Below are 16,003 nucleotides of genomic sequence, written 5' to 3' on the forward strand. Positions count from 1 at the left end.
CTAAGAAAGTGTTAGATTGTGGATTTTGGTGGCCGACGTTATTTAGAGATTCAACCCAATATTATTTTGTTTGTCACCAATGTCAGAAATCTGGAAATGCCTCCTAAAAGGATAAGATGCCTCAGCAACCCATGTTTTTTTTATGTGAAATCTTTGATGTATGAGGCATTAACTTTATGGGGCCTTTTCCTAGTTCAAATGGGTTTCTTTACATTATTTTAGCTGTGACTATATGTCAAAGTGGGTAGAAGTGATTCCAACCCACATTGACGACGCTAACACAGTTGTTTCTTTCATAAGAAACAATATTGTTTGTCAGTATGGGTCACCATGAGCAATCATGAGCGACCAAGAAACTCATTTTTGCAACAGAAAAATGGAGGCATTGCTGAAGAGATATGGTGTGATGCACAAAGTTGTCACTACTTATCTCCCTCAAACCAATAGTTAGGCTGAGGTATCCAACCAAGAGATTAATAGAATTTTGGAGAAAGTGGTAAACCCACAATGGAAAGACTGGAATTCTCGGTTGGGTGATGCCTTGTGGGCTTACCGGACGGCATATAAGACCCTATTATAGATGAGTCCCTTTTGGATCGTCTATGATAAGGCGTGCCACTTGTCGATTTAGATAGAGCACAAGGCATATTGGGCAGTTAAGTAGTGTAACATGGACTTTACACATGCGGGTATTGCAAGAAAGCTACAACTAAAAGAACTAGAATGCCTTAGGATTGAAGCATATGAAAATACAAGGATCTATAAGGAATGGACTAAGGCATTCCATGATCACCATATTCGGAAGAAGGACTTTCAAGAAGGTGATAAGGTTATCTTCTACAATTCAAGACTTCGTCTCATGCCGGGCAAGCTTTGTTCAAGATGGGATGGTCCTTATAAGGTTAAGGAAGTGAGGCCCTATGGCGTAGTGAAGCTTCTTCACCCTCAAAGTGGGACTACTTTCAAGGTGAATGGTCATCAAGTGAAGAGATACCATGAATACAAGTCACAGAAGGAATTAGAGATGTTCCTCTTAGAGGATCCACCTAGCGCTAGCAACTGAGCATCATGTCCATCTAATTTAAGGACGTTAAAGAAAAGTGTTAGGTGGGAGACACCCCACCATGGTATAGCGTTCTAATTTTTCTTCTTTGTGTATAGCTCTTTATTAGCTTTTTAATTCTTAGTTGCAATTCTTATCTTTTCCTAGTTGAATTTGAGTTTGAAGGTGATTGGCAAGGTTTTGGTTATTGGATAGTGTTCAAAAGCTACGTATTGATGAAAAAGAACTAAAACTGCTTTTACAGACATGCGTACGCATCTCTAATGTGTACACATCATTTTTGAAAACTTGCCATTCCATGCGCACACATGAATCATGCGTACGCATGGCCACCTTCCAGTAGAGAATTGGTCTTGTGTGAGGGTTGTGCATGATTTATGCCCACACATGACCCCATTACAGTTGTGCTTGGGTTCTATGCGAGTTTTGTGCGAGAAATATGCATGCGCATGAAATGTTGATCATGTGTACGCATGATCCATGCGTACGCATGACTTTCAAACTCGAGAGGAATGGGTTTTGAGCGAACATCGTATGTGTTTCATGCTTGCGCCTAGATCTTGAGATCATGTGTACGCATGGCCACCCATCCAAAGAGTAATGCGTTGTGTGCATAACCTGTGCGGATGCACAATCTTTCAATTCTTGTAGTCATGCGTACGCATGACCCTTGCGTACGCATGACATCCCTGGTTCTCATAAAGAAGAACGATGCCTTGTTTCTCATTTCTTCTTCTTTTCTCTTCTCTTCTTCACCACCTCTTCCCTTCTTCCTTCCACCAAATTTTGGTGACCCACCGCCGCCAGAGCCATCACCATTCTTCTTTTTCTTCCACCTACTTTTTCTCTCATTTTTTTCTGGCAAGTTTCAACTGCCGGTGCCACCTCTTGGTTGGCTTTGGGATCGCTATTCACCTCACTTTTCCTCATTCAAGTGTATTTTGTTATTGAGAGGTTTGTAAATATTTGCTTATGTTTTCATGTGTCAAGAGTTAGAATGACTTTAGTTATGTGTTTATATGGTTGTATGAGCTTGTTCATTTTGATTTATGTTGTTGATTGATGCTTGATGATGAACATTGTCAATGTGGCTACATTTTATTCTTAGGTGTGCAAAGACTATAATTCATGCAAAGATGCACACCAAGTGTTTGCTAAAAGAATCCAAAGAGCTTTTGTGTAGTTTTGGTCATGTCTTTTTTAGTTGATGCTCATTCTTGTATTATCCTTATTCTTTATGCATTGTTCACGGTTTGAAACATGACCTACACTTTCAATTTTGTGATGTTGTGGTTCTTATATAAGGTTACAAGATTAGTACATTGCTCATGCACCACCCAATAACATTGATTTACTGTGCTTCATTGACTTTGAGTTTTGTGAAATTGGATTTCATAGAGTACCACTAATCTTATATCCTTTCATTAGTGAAGTAGTGTGATGCTTGACTTAAACGGTCCGCTATGCCTCAACCTAAGAGCTGACCCAGGAAGGCTGAAAACACTGATGAAGCAGACAAAAAGACCCCTTCTTCTCCAACTGTTATTGTGACTGAATGTACCTTAAGTTGTTGGAGTGAGCCATCCACTATGAACGTCGATTGTTCATCCCGGAGCACTTGGCTCAGTTTGTAGTGGACTATATTAAGCGACGAGGATGGGGGTTCCTTAAAAAAGAGGTAGGCAGTGTCAATGTGTCTTGGGTCTGCGAGTTTTATTCTAACTATTACTCGGCAGCCCTTGACTCGGTGTTTGTACAAGGAAAGCGAGTCCCAGTGACTGAAGCGGCCATTCAACAGGCACTTGGGATTCCACATGTACCGAAAGGGGATAATGCTTATCAAAGGGCGGAGAAAGAGCGTGAGTTATTTGCTTTTGAGTGGAGTGAGGTCATTAAGGTTATTGCCCATCCTTGAAGCGTTTGGGTTTATGGGGCGCATAAGTTAAATCCCAAAAGCATCTCCATGAATACCCTGACCAATAAAGCTCGGGTATGGCAACAAATTATGTCCAACTGTGTTATGCCGAGTACTCATGAGACCAATGTCACTGCAGACATGGTGGTCCTCCTCTGGTGTATCTTGAAGGAAAAACATCTACATCTTCCAAGACTCATTAGAAAGGCAATGGGTCGGGCACCTACAGTTGGAAATCTTCCTTTTTCTGCGTTAATTACACACTTGGCTTCTACAGTTGGAGTTCTCAATGAGGATGATGATGAGGTACTGGTCTCGGTTAAGTATAAGTCGTGTATCCCGTACAAAAACTGGTTCAAGCCTCAAGCCGCTATTTAGAGCAAGACCCTGTCTTCAGACCCTTCGACCACCTCGGCACCCTCCATTTCAGTACCACCTCCTTCAGCAGCCACATCTCAAGCTCATCTGCCCATATACCAGCTCGTGCAGCAGCTCTTCAAGAAGATTAATCAGGTAGAGCGTCGCAACAAGCAACGATATGAGCACTTGAAGAAACTCATTGGCTATAGCAATCCACCACCAGAAGAGCCGGACTCACCGAAAACCACCTCGGATCATAGCGGAAAAGGAGATCAAGCAGTGGATGTGGAGGCACCCCCATCACACCAGCTTGAGGACACCAGAGGTGGAGCTCCATAGACCGTTTTTCTTTCCCCTTATTAATCATAGCACGGAGGACCGTGCTAACTTCTAAGTGTGGAGAGGTCGATAACCGATCTTTTGGGTGACATAACTTCTACTCTAGACTCTTGTACTTACATTTTTTATGATGATGCTTTTTAATTTACTTTTGATCTATTTTTTAGTGTTTTGAGACTTTAATTCTCTTTTGGATTTATTATAATTAAGTCTTTAGTTTGGTTTTCATTTTAGTCTTAGTACATGTTAGTCTTCATCTAATACCCCTATATATATGAAAAAAAATTTAATGTAAGCCACTTGGTTAAAATAATACAATTCCAAGAGATTATTGTAGGACAACCTAATTGATTTGAGTTGAAATTATTTTTTATTGAACTTGCTTGAACTATAATATTGTGAAACATATAGTTAGAGCTAAGACCACACTACCATGTGATATTTGAGTTTTAATGTGTGGTTGCATCATATTAACCACTATTTTCATTCTTGTGTGTTATTCTCTCTATGATTGTAATCTTTGATTTGTTTGATTCTCTATATCCATTATTCTGTGTATATATACATGTATATGATTAAGGCCATTATTTCATTTAAACTCACTTACCCATATAGTCTTTATCTTTTTATCCACCATTGTTAGTTAATTTTGAGTCTAATAGAATCTCCTTTTGTTCTTACTCTAGCACATCACTAAACATAAGTGAAAAATAATAAATATCATTAATATGGATCTTTGATTAGTTTAGGTTAATGAAAGTGTGTATTATCTAAGTGTGAAAAATTTGGAAAACATTAGTAGAGAAACAAAATATGTGTTTTGTATTTTTTTAAAATCTTGGAAATTGAGTACATACTCATGTATTAATTGTATAAACCATATGCATTGACATTTGTGTATACTTTGAAAAAAAATGTATAAAAAAAATATAATAATAATATACAAAAAGAAAAAGAAAAAGAAAAAGAAAAAGAAAAAGGAAGCAACAAAAAGGGGACAAAGACCCCAATAAAAAGGAATAATAACAATGCATATGGAATTTGAATTGAAAAGAATACATGAGTGTGTGAAAAGTAAAATGATGGGTAGTTAAGTTTATTTTAGAATCGTATAGGTTGTTATATGTGTTTGGTAAGAGTTTAAGTTAATCAAGGATTCAAATTCTAGCTCACTTAGCCATATACATCCTTACCTTTACCCTAACCCCGTTACAACCTTTGGAAAAGTTCTGATGATACTTGCATGCATGCATTGAATAGTTGTTGATTGTTAGATGAAGAACAAATCTTAGAAATCATAATTAGAGGAGAATTGAGTGAATCAACCCTATACACTTAAGCGACTAGAACGTATACGCATCCGGTGACTGGTTCAATTGCTCAATTCTATATTTTCATATTTTGTGATTGATTATCTTGCAAGTTATATTCTTTTGCAACTCAAACTAATTCATGGAAATTGCATTAATTGCTTTGTTGTTTAAGCCCTTGATTGTATATATGTTTTCTTGGAAATTAATTTATTTTGACCAAGTAGTTACACAAAGATAATTAGATATAGTATTAGGTAGAGTAGTTGCATGCATTTAGATAGGATGCATTTAGATAGTTTGCATTGAACAAATGTTGATATCCCTTCCTTGTACTTTTCTTGATATTTAGCATGAGGACATACTTTGTTTAAGTGTGAGGAGGTTGATAAACCACAATTTTATGATTTATTTTGAATTGAAATGAGTGAATTTTATCAACTTATTTTGCACTTATTCACCACATTGCATGCAATTATGATTTCTTCTTAAATTGTGCTCAAGAGTTAAAAACATACTTTTTTTTACCCTTAAATTGATAAATTTAATTCATTTATACTCTATTTGATGTCTTGATGCGTTTGTTGAGTGATTTCAAGTTTAATAGGGCAATGATGATTAGAAGATGGAATGGAAGCATGCAAAAGTAGAAGAATCATGAAAAATGAAAGAATTGAAGATCTGACACTCATGCGTACGCAAGGCTCATGCGTACATATGACTTTCAGTCTGGCTAACTTGCATGTATGCATGCCCCATGCGTATACATGACCAGCAGCACATGCTTCATCAATGAAACATGTGAGGGGCAATTCTGAAGGCTTTTGGACCCATTTCCAAGCCCAACTTAAAGCTAATTGATGGAAGGATGGAGGGGAGGATCAACACACACTCAGAAATTAGATAGTTTTTGGTTCTTAGTTTTTAGAAAAAGAAACTCTACCTTCTAGGTTTTCTTATGATCATTACACTTTTGTTATTACATTTTGATTTGGATCTTGTTTAATTTTATAATTGCTTGTTAATTGTTCACTTTTGTTACTTATGGTTCTAGTTTGAACTCTTGTGAATATTGAATTTATTTTAATTGAATTTGAAGTTTTATGTTCTTTTTATGTTTATTATGGTCTTTGATAGTGATTATATGTAGTAGATAGTTCTAATTTCCATTTAATTTATGGGAAAAACTTAAGATATTGGAATTCTTCAATTTGGAATTGATTTTATCTAATTTTATAAACTAATTATGTTAATAGTCAATTAAAATTTCTATGTGTATGTTAGGGTGTCACTTAACGTGTCACATTAGTAAATTTTGACATCATGATTTATGAACAAACAAAATGACGGAAAGACTAACTTGACTAATTTAAAATCTTTAAAAGATAAATTTGATTAAAAATCTTTTAGGGACTAAAGAATGGTAATCTTGTGGGGATTAATTTAACCATTTACTCTAATTAAAATGGTTTGGTTTTCATTGGTCAAACCTGGGGAGTAAAGTGTTTGATGGTTCGATTGTCACCTTGAGCATAGAAAAACTGAAATTCTATCTCATCTAATCAAATTGCCTAAAATCAGCGAGGAATCAATCATTATGTGGATACAAAAAAGTCATTGCTCAACGGTCATAATCACAAGCCATGCCTACTTTTCAATTTCAGTTAAGATATATTGTTATTGTTGAAACATTCTTGTGTCCCATATTCTTGCTTCAGCACTATAATTTCTTGGCTTTTGTTTGATCTTTCACATTTTCCCACACTTATTTGTATTTTTGAGATGGAAGATTCCAACATCCGCTATAGATTAAGAATGTCAACTATTGCGTGGTTGCATCTACTCTAGTTCTTTATCTACTATTCCTCTAAAAAAGAGCACTATTACCAAGTTACCTACAATAATAATAAAGCAAAACAAAACAATGGAAACGTTCACCTTTCTTCTGTTGTGCTTCTTATTGCTGCATGATATAGCCGTTTCCACTGCCATAGAAAGCATTAGTATTACACGGTCCCTCACTGATGGTGACACCATGGTTTCAGCCGGTGGAACCTTTGCAGTTGGATTCTTAAGTATTCCAGAAAGTTCCAAGAACCGTTACCTTGGGATATGGTACAATAAAGTGCCATCTAACACAGTAGCATGGATTGCCAATAGAAACACTCCACTTAATGACTCGTCCGGGGTCTTGAAGATCACTGGCAATGGAACTCTTGCTCTTCATACTCATAACGATACCATCATTTGGCATTCCAACTCATCAAGATTCGCGCAGCGACCAGTTGCAGTGCTTTTGGATTCAGGGAACCTGGTTGTGAAGGAAGAAGGGAGCAATGATGATGATTTGAAGAGTTTCATTTGGCAGAGTTTTGATTACCCTTATGATACGCTACTGCCAGGGATGAAACTGGGAAGTGACTTAACTACAGGCCTTACAAGGTACCTAATATCGCAGATTAGTTCTGATGATCCTTCTGAAGGTAGCTATACTTATCAGCTTAATATTGTTGGATATCCTCAATTATGTATAAAAAATGGCCAATCCGTGACATATAGTAGTGGATCTTGGAACGGTCTTCGGTTTGGTGGAATTCCCCAGTTAAAACATAATAATTTTTACAACTTTTACTTTGTTTACAACAAGGAAGAGATATATTACACATATGAGCTTGTCAATAGCGCTATATATACAAGGTCTGTGCTATCTGCAGACGGATCAATGAATCGTTATGTGTGGAGTGTTAAGAATAAGAGTTGGAGTGCCTATATAATATTACCAACTGATATCTGTGATGATTATGGTAAATGTGGAGCATATGGTATCTGTAATGTAGCCAATTCCCCTGTATGTAGTTGCTTATTGAACAGATTCGAACCTAAAGTCCCTGAAGAATGGAATCAGGCAGATTGGTCTAATGGTTGTGTTAGAATCAACAAATTGAGTTGCCAGGATGATGGATTTGTAAAGTTGTCTGGTTTAAAGTTACCAAACACACAAAGAGCATCATGGTTAAATAATAGCATGAGTCTTGATGAGTGTGCTAATCTATGCATGAAGAATTGTTCCTGCACGGCTTATGCTGCTTTTGATATCAGGGAAGAAGGAAGAGGGTGTTTATTCTGGTATGATGAGCTGATAGATATTAGAGTGCTGAGTGTTCCACAGCAAGATCTTTATGTCAGAATGTCAAGGAAAGATATAGGTAAAGAAGTTCATCTTACAATTTAACAAGTTCCTTCTTTCTGTTTTTCTTTTTGCATTGTTTTCTTAGATGTACATTTTAATTGTTAATTATATTTTTCCTAGATGAAATTAAGAAGTCATCACATAAATCCAAGATCAGGAAGCTGCAGATTATTGCCTCCATCACAGTCATATCTATAGGAATTTTGATCTTATACCCATCCTTCATGCTATACAGAAGAAAGAAGCAGCAGATAAACTATAGTAAGTCACTTCTGCAGCCTCATTGATTTTTTCTAATAAGTAAAGCTGTTGAGTTTCATGGTTTCTCAATTAATCTATTAGTTAATAGAAAATTAACCTATATATGAATTTGAGGTAAACTTGCAATAACATTAAGACATTAGGGGAAAATGGAGGCTCTAGAAACAGGATAATCTAGCAACATATTTTAAGAGGCATGGGAAAATCTAGTAAGCAGATTTCTTCATTTTCCTGCAGCCATGCTATATTTGTTCTTTTCTTAATGCTTACTGCTTTACAGGAAACATGAGACACAGTCCAGAAAGATATACACATGTAATACAAGAGCATCAGGAGGAAGAACTAGAACTACCACTGTTTGATATGGCTACACTTATTGCTGCAACCAATAACTTCTCCACCAGTAACATATTAGGAAAAGGTGGTTTTGGAACTGTTTATCAGGTAGTATACTATATATCAGACAAAATGGCTAGGCTAGTGCTTTATACTTAATAGTATGAACTTAAAAGTGGATGTTCACATCAAATACTGGCATACTGCAATATTTAGGGTATGCTGAAAGATGGAAGAGAAATAGCAGTTAAGAGGCTCTCAGTACATTCTAGACAAGGTCTTCAAGAGTTCAAAAGTGAAGTGTTGAATGTAGTCAAACTTCAGCATAGGAATTTGGTGAAGCTTCTAGGGTGTTGCATTCAAGCAGAAGAAAGAATGCTGGTCTATGAATATATGCCAAATAAAAGCTTGGACTACTTCATATTTGGTTTGTTTCTAAGTTGATCCTTTCCTAGTTTTGATTTATTTACTATTAATTATTTTCTAGTTTGGGTAATAGATCTTCTATATTTCTCTACCATAACATTTAGTTAAAGTAACTGATTGAAAGCCTAGCAATCATAGCAACATATGGCTGTATTTTGTTTAAGATATTGGAAACAAGATATAAAAGACAGAGACATTAAATTAGTGTTTTTGTATTTTGTTTGGTTATAAACAAAATATAAGATAGGACAGATTATGAAAAAAAATAAATTTCTATTACTAGTATCTTTATGTTCCTCTTGTCAAAAATGACATAAGATACATTAATTTAGTATCACAAGACACAATGTCTATGTTTGTGTCTATGTTTCACCTCCCTAACATAATTTTGTATGTATCCTTATTTCTATGTCTGATGCTTGTAAAATTTTAAGGGCAATACAGTTTCTTCTAAAACAGTGGTGGTTGTTCTCCTATAAGAAATACTTAAAATTTGAGCTACAAAGACTACTTTAATCTGAAACTCAGCCTTACTTTCTTTCTTTTTATATATAAAAGATAAAGAGAGAAGCATGCAATTAGTTTGGTCTCAGCGTTTCCTTATTATCATTGGGATTGCACGGGGCATTCTCTATCTCCATCAAGATTCGAGACATCGAATGGTTCATAGAGATCTCAAGGCTAGCAATATTCTGCTAGATGATGAAATGAATGCCAAAATCTCTGATTTTGGACTAGCCAGAAGCTTTATTGGAAATGAAAATGAAGCAAACACAACAACAATTGTCGGAACTTAGTAAGTACTTGATTACTTAACATGTTAATATATATAATTAATATAAACGTCTTGAGGTACTACCTTGTGCTGAAGCTGTATACTTGTATCATTGTTGATGTTTGTAGTGGTTATGTATCACCAGAGTACCTAATTGATGGAATTTTCTCAACAAAGTCTGATGTTTATAGCTTCGGTGTGCTTGTATTAGAGATAGTAAGTGGAAAAAGAAATAGAGGATTCAGCAACAGAAATCATCGCTTTAATCTTCTGGGGCATGTAAGCTAAACTTTTGGTTGTTATTGATATTTATTATTTTACAAACCAAATAATATATGTACCTTCACCTAAGTCATGTCCTAACTTTACCTGATGTGACAAAAACTTTGTGGTTGTTATTGTATTAACTAAACTGGATACATACAGGTATGGAAACTCTTTATAGAAGGTAATTGCTCTGAAATAGTTGATCCGTCCATCAGAAATTCGTCCGATTTATCTGGAGTCACAAGAGCAATTCATGTGGGTCTACTTTGTGTTCAACAGAATCCAGAAGACAGGCCAAGCATGTCGCATGTTCTTATGATGCTGAGTAGCGAATGCACATTGCTTCAACCAAAAATGCCAGGGTTCTTCACTGAGAGAGATCCTGTTGGTGACACATCAAGCAAGAGTGAACTAGTGTCATTTAATGAAGTCACAGTTAGTGTGGTGCATCCACGGTAGCAGTTGTTTCTTAAATAATTGATTAGCTAATTTCAGCACATGACAGTAGCATACAATCCTTTTGAAAATTTAACTGTGATGTTTAGCAGTTTAGGGGATTTTGTTAATTGATTACATGTTCTTTATATGCTATTTTAAGGACTAAGGTTATGGTTCATGGGAATATGTGTTGGAATAAATTAATTTTAATGACCCAGATCATTCATATTGAATCACCAAAAATATATATATCATAATGCGGAAGCGTACCTGAATTCATAAACATGAATCATACAATTGGAAGAGTTTGGATCTTGTGGTTCTTTCGATCTTCCTCAACCAAAGCCTTCTGTATTCCTAGGAGGCTGAACTGTAACTCTTTTGATGGGGAAAGAGTAACAAAGGCGGTTTTGGTATATTGGGGACCAAAACCCTGAAGGTCTATTTATATTTGAGCATGGCACCCATTAAACCCTTAAGCCCAAATAAAATAGTATCTAAAGCCCAAAAGATAATATATCTAAAATCCAAAAAGATAATTATCTAAGGAACAAAAGATAATATCCGATTTTATTCTCATTTAATTCCAAATCAAAAGTAATAATGACTTATTCAATTAGCATTTAAAACAATAAATGAGATCATCATTATATAAGTCATTTAATTTGAAATAGCATAATTTGTGATTATAATTAATATATGTATTGCCCACAAATAAGTTAGAAAATCAAATAATTTCCTAACAATCTCCCACTTGGGCTATACATATATTATTTCTTGACATAATCACATCTTTATAAACTTTATGCGCGCATCTGAATGCTATTTCTCTCATTACTTTAACAATCTGGTCCGTCTCATACATTAGATATGGAACTACCGCAGCTTTTATCACATTAAATGCCATGACTAAACCACGCCAATCACCATCCTAATATACTCAACGACATAGATCAAATTTGGATGAGTAATATGGAAATTACATGCCAAGTGATCTCATGCATGTCTATTTCCAGCTGGTCCAACTTTATTGAGATCATACACAATACAAATATTGCAAAATGAACATTTCATATAACATGAAATAAACCATCAACTTAATTCTGCAGAAAAATAACTCAATATCTGTCATAGGACATATAGCATAAACTCCCACTAAACCAAGGTATCACAAATATTGACACCCATCCGAGCAGTGTGCTCATGAAAAAAAAAACTTTAGGGGTCAATCCCTTGGTAATGGGTCTGCTAGCATATATTCTGTTCCTATATGTCCTATGGAAATCTGTTTTTTCTTAAACTTTCTCCTTGACAACTAAGAACTTGATGTCTATATGCTTCGATTTTGTCAAGCTCTTATTGTTATTGGAGTATAGTACTGCTGACTTATTGTCACAAAATATCTTTAATGACCTTTCAATGTCATCTACTCTATGAAGCTTAGTGACAAAGTTTCGCAACCATATGCCATGAAATCGGAATCAGAGTACCTAATGATCTCCAAATTTTCTGATCTCCGACAAATAAGCATGTAATCCTTTGTTCTCTTTAAACAACGCATTACGCGTTTAACAGCTATCCAATGATCCATATCCGGATTGCTCAAGTATCTACCCAACACTCTCACTATAAATGATATATCGGGACGTGTGCAGACTTGAGCATACATTAAACTCCCTAGTGCTGATGCATAAGGCTAATCATGCATTGCTGTCCTCTCAAGATCATTTTTAGGGCATTACTTGAGACTGAACTTGTCTCCTTTAGCTACGGGTGTGTCCATTGGTCTACAACCTTCTATGACATATCTACTTAAAATCTTTTCGATATAGTTCTTTTGTGATAATCCAAGAATACCTTGAGAACGATCTCTTAGTATCTCGATTCTTAATACAAAAGAGGCATCACCAAGATCTTTCATTTCGAATTTGTCCGATAGAAATTTCTTAGTTTCATGCAACAAGCCTATATCGTTATTGGCAAGTAGAATGTCATCAACATATAAGACCAAAAAGATATTCACTCCCACTGAACTTGCGGTATACACATTCATCTATGATATTCACCTCAAAACCGTAAGAGGTAATGACTTGATGAAACTTGTGATACCATTGACGGGAAGCTTGTTTGAGACCATAGATGGATTTTTTTCCTTTTTTTTTTTTATTGGATCTCCTTAATGACACTTCTTGAGGTTGTTGAGCTTGCTGTATGGGTTGGGGTTGAGGAGGATTCTCATCATTTTCTTGTACTGTAGCAGTATATTGAGCAACAACAATATTCTCATTGTTCTCTTGTACTGTAACTGGATCTACAGTAGGATTCTCATTTTGCTCTTGTACTATAACTGTATCTTGAACAACAATAGGCATAAGGTCCTGATCATTGTCAGTTATAGAATCCTCATCAAAAGCAACATTCCTAATATTTCCTTCCCCCCAAACTCAACATCCTCAAGAAATCTCGCATTTTCCATCTCAAAAATAGACCTTGATGCAGGATTGTAAAACTTGTACCCCCGTGAACGCTCAGCGTAACCAACAAAGTAGCAACTGATTGTCCTTGAGTCCAATTTTCTTTCATGCGGCCTATAAGGTCGCGCCTCAGCTGGACATCCCCAAATATGCAAATGCTTTATACTGGGCCTTTTCCCAGTCCAAATTTCATATGGGGTTTTGTTAATTGCTTTGCTTGGCACCCTATTAAGGATGTACACTGCGGTCTTTAAGGCTTCTCCCCAGAGTGATTCAGGCAAGGAAGAATGACTAATCATACTTCTCACCATGTCTTTAAGAGTTCGGTTCCTTCGCTCCGCAACATCATTCATGCTAGGTTTGCCTGGCATAGTGTATTGCGGAACAATACCACACTCCTCTAGGAAAAAGGCCTAGGACGTTGCTCACCTAAACCGTCATATCTTCCGTAGTATTCACCACCACGATCAGATTTGACAACTTTAATTTTCTTCCCAAGTTGAAGTTCAACTTCAGCTTTGAAAGACTTGAAAACATCCAAGGCTTGGGACTTTTCATGAATTAAATATAGATACCCGTAACGAGAGTAATCATCTATGAACGTAATAAAGTACCGTTGTCCATTCCAAGAGACAGTAGGGAATGGGCCACATATATCGGTATGTATCAGTTCTAAGACATCTTTAGCTCTCTCGGCACCTAATTTCCTTTCGTTTGTTCTTTTCCCCTTTATGCACTCAATGCAGACTTCAAAGTCTGCCAAATTTAGGGGTCCAAGAATTCCATCCGACACGAGCCTCTGAATTCTCTGTTTAGAGATGTGACCTAGGCGTTTGTGCCATAATGATGCCGAATTCTCATTTAGTTTTCGTTTTGTACCTATTTGCAGTATTTTATTATTATAGGAATTTAAGTCAAGCCTATATAGATTATCCACCAAATGACCAGAGCAAATATTATTCGAATTATAGAAGAGATTGACTTTATTTTCTCCGAACGAACAAAAATAACTTGATTTGTTCAAACGAGAAACAAAAACCAAATTCCGTCTAAATGACGGTACATAAAATGTCTCTAATAAATCCAAGTAAAATCCACTCGTGGAACATAATCTAAAGATTCCTATAGCTTCGACTGCAACTATATTGCCGTCTGCCACATAGATGTATCTTTCAGCATCACTTGGCGGTCGGCTCCACAGGCAATCCCTTCTTTTCACGCCATGTGGCATATTTGGTACAATCTTTCTTCATGTGTCCCACCTTCTTACAAAAGAAACAAGTTGAAACTTGATCTTGTTTCTTAGCCTTTTTCTGCTGAGAAGGCACATCCGCAATAGTATCACGCTTTCTTTTACACTGAGAAGATGAAGCCATGTGAGCACTTTCAATCTTATCTTGCTGCAGCCTCTCTTCTTCTTGCACACAGCGAGATATAAGCTCCTTTAAGGACCAAGTGTCCTTCAGAGTGTTATAACTCACTTTGAATTGCCCAAAGTGTGCAGGAAGGGAAATCAAAATGAAATGCACAAGTAAATCTTCAGACAACTCTAACTTTAGTGCTTTCAATTTTGAAGCAAGATGAGACATTTCCATAATGTACTCCCTTATGTTCCCTTTACCTTTATACCTCATGGAGACAAGTTTGCTCAAAAGGCTACTTGCCTCCGCCTTTTCATTCTTAGTAAAGAATTTTTCAACATCCTTTAGGAACTGTTTGGCATCTTTATCCTCAGTAATTGAGCCTCGAAACGCCTCAGGAATTGAGCGTTTCATGATCATAATGCTCATTCGATTGGATCTCTCCCACTTCTCTATTTTAACCTCATTGAGGTTTTCCGGAGTGGAAGTGGGTTTCTCCTCTCGAAGAGCTATATCTAGGTCCATACAACCGAGGACAATCTCCACGGTATCCTTCCAAACTTTAAAGTTTGAACCATTCAGCATAGGAATACTGCTAATTTGTGCAGAAATATTGGTAGCTAAAGCCATAGTTTCTGGATTAGAACAAAAGAACATGCAGTAAATATTAGTTAATTAATGGGTAAAAAATCCATATTGAGATATCTAGCACAACATTAATTTTCAATCTTTGGATAGAAAAATTAACTGTAAGTGATACTCTCATTGCAGTAATCAAATATTGTCAAAATTCCTGTCACACATTAAGCCTTTCTTTGGACCGACTTAATGCGCACATGAAAACTTAAACTTCGCAACCTATTTATTACCGCATATATTTTCTATTAATTGGCCAAACAATAAACTTCCTTTGGGCTGATTATTGACCGCATAATTAATAGAAAATAAACAAAAGTGTGCAATGCTTATTATTTGGCCAAACAATAAACTTCCTTTGGGCCGATTATTGTTTGCATAAATAATAAGTATTACTTTATTCTTATTTACCCAAATATTTATTTACCATTAATATGTGTATGTAATTCGGCCAAATATAGGCCTTCCTTTGGGCCGACCAATATTCGCATGAATTACATGTCACCATATTCCTTATGTTTTGAATAAATCAATTTTCACAAAAGAGACTACTTTGGCAGCATAATGTTCAATCAATTTATTCCAAAACCAAATCTTTATAAAATAGATGGGTATACTAATCCAAATTGTTACCAATTTCCTTATGTAACAACAAAAAAAATACTTAAATCTCAAAAGAAAGTAAATCTTAATGATGTCTTTTGAGATCTTAAAGAAAAATATGATTATAATTCATATGCCAAGAATTTTTGATCCGTTAAAATTAGAATCAACCTTTATAAAATTAGTAGATATAATAATTCTTATATCTCAAAAGGATAATCCATTAATTTTATACTAAATTAATGGCAC

The 16,003-nt window shown here is 35.8% G+C and overlaps 2 protein-coding genes across 3 annotated transcripts; both read left to right on the top strand.

Moving 5' to 3' along the window:
• The first annotated feature begins 670 nt into the window (after positions 1 to 670).
• On the top strand, positions 671 to 2,978 carry LOC148547397 (uncharacterized). Its single transcript, XM_088495422.1, has 2 exons — positions 671 to 1,055; positions 2,800 to 2,978. Exons 1-2 carry the CDS (start codon positions 671 to 673, stop codon positions 2,976 to 2,978), a joined length of 564 nt encoding a protein of 187 aa, XP_088351548.1.
• A 3,754-nt stretch (positions 2,979 to 6,732) lies between these two features.
• On the top strand, positions 6,733 to 10,893 carry LOC107610659 (G-type lectin S-receptor-like serine/threonine-protein kinase At4g27290). Of its 2 annotated transcripts, XM_088497083.1 has the most exons (8): positions 6,733 to 8,193; positions 8,298 to 8,438; positions 8,719 to 8,882; positions 8,991 to 9,201; positions 9,759 to 9,996; positions 10,104 to 10,254; positions 10,402 to 10,423; positions 10,522 to 10,893. In XM_088497083.1, exons 1-8 carry the CDS (start codon positions 6,912 to 6,914, stop codon positions 10,569 to 10,571), a joined length of 2,259 nt encoding a protein of 752 aa, XP_088353209.1. In that variant the 5' UTR covers positions 6,733 to 6,911; the 3' UTR covers positions 10,572 to 10,893. The 2 variants fall into 2 exon arrangements, with proteins under 2 accessions (XP_088353209.1, XP_016168165.1); XM_016312679.3 differs by having other exon boundaries at positions 10,402 to 10,893.
• Positions 10,894 to 16,003: the final 5,110 nt, after the last annotated feature.

Source organism: Arachis ipaensis, chromosome B8, assembly GCF_059453495.1.
Source record: "Arachis ipaensis isolate K30076 ecotype BB chromosome B8, ASM5945349v1, whole genome shotgun sequence".
Taxonomy (NCBI): Eukaryota; Viridiplantae; Streptophyta; class Magnoliopsida; order Fabales; family Fabaceae; genus Arachis; species Arachis ipaensis.

Excerpts from the sequence above, each read along its gene's own strand:
- LOC148547397 (XM_088495422.1), top strand. The coding sequence starts at position 671 with ATGGACTTTACACATGCGGGTATTGCAAGAAAGCTACAACTAAAAGAA. Across the intron at positions 1,056-2,799 it reads AGAGGATCCACCTAGCGCTA|CCCTTGACTCGGTGTTTGTA; the intron begins GCAACTGAGCAT and ends ATTACTCGGCAG.
- LOC107610659 (XM_016312679.3), top strand. The coding sequence starts at position 6,912 with ATGGAAACGTTCACCTTTCTTCTGTTGTGCTTCTTATTGCTGCATGAT. Across the intron at positions 8,439-8,718 it reads GAAGCAGCAGATAAACTATA|GAAACATGAGACACAGTCCA; the intron begins GTAAGTCACTTC and ends ACTGCTTTACAG. Across the intron at positions 10,255-10,401 it reads GCTTTAATCTTCTGGGGCAT|GTATGGAAACTCTTTATAGA; the intron begins GTAAGCTAAACT and ends GGATACATACAG.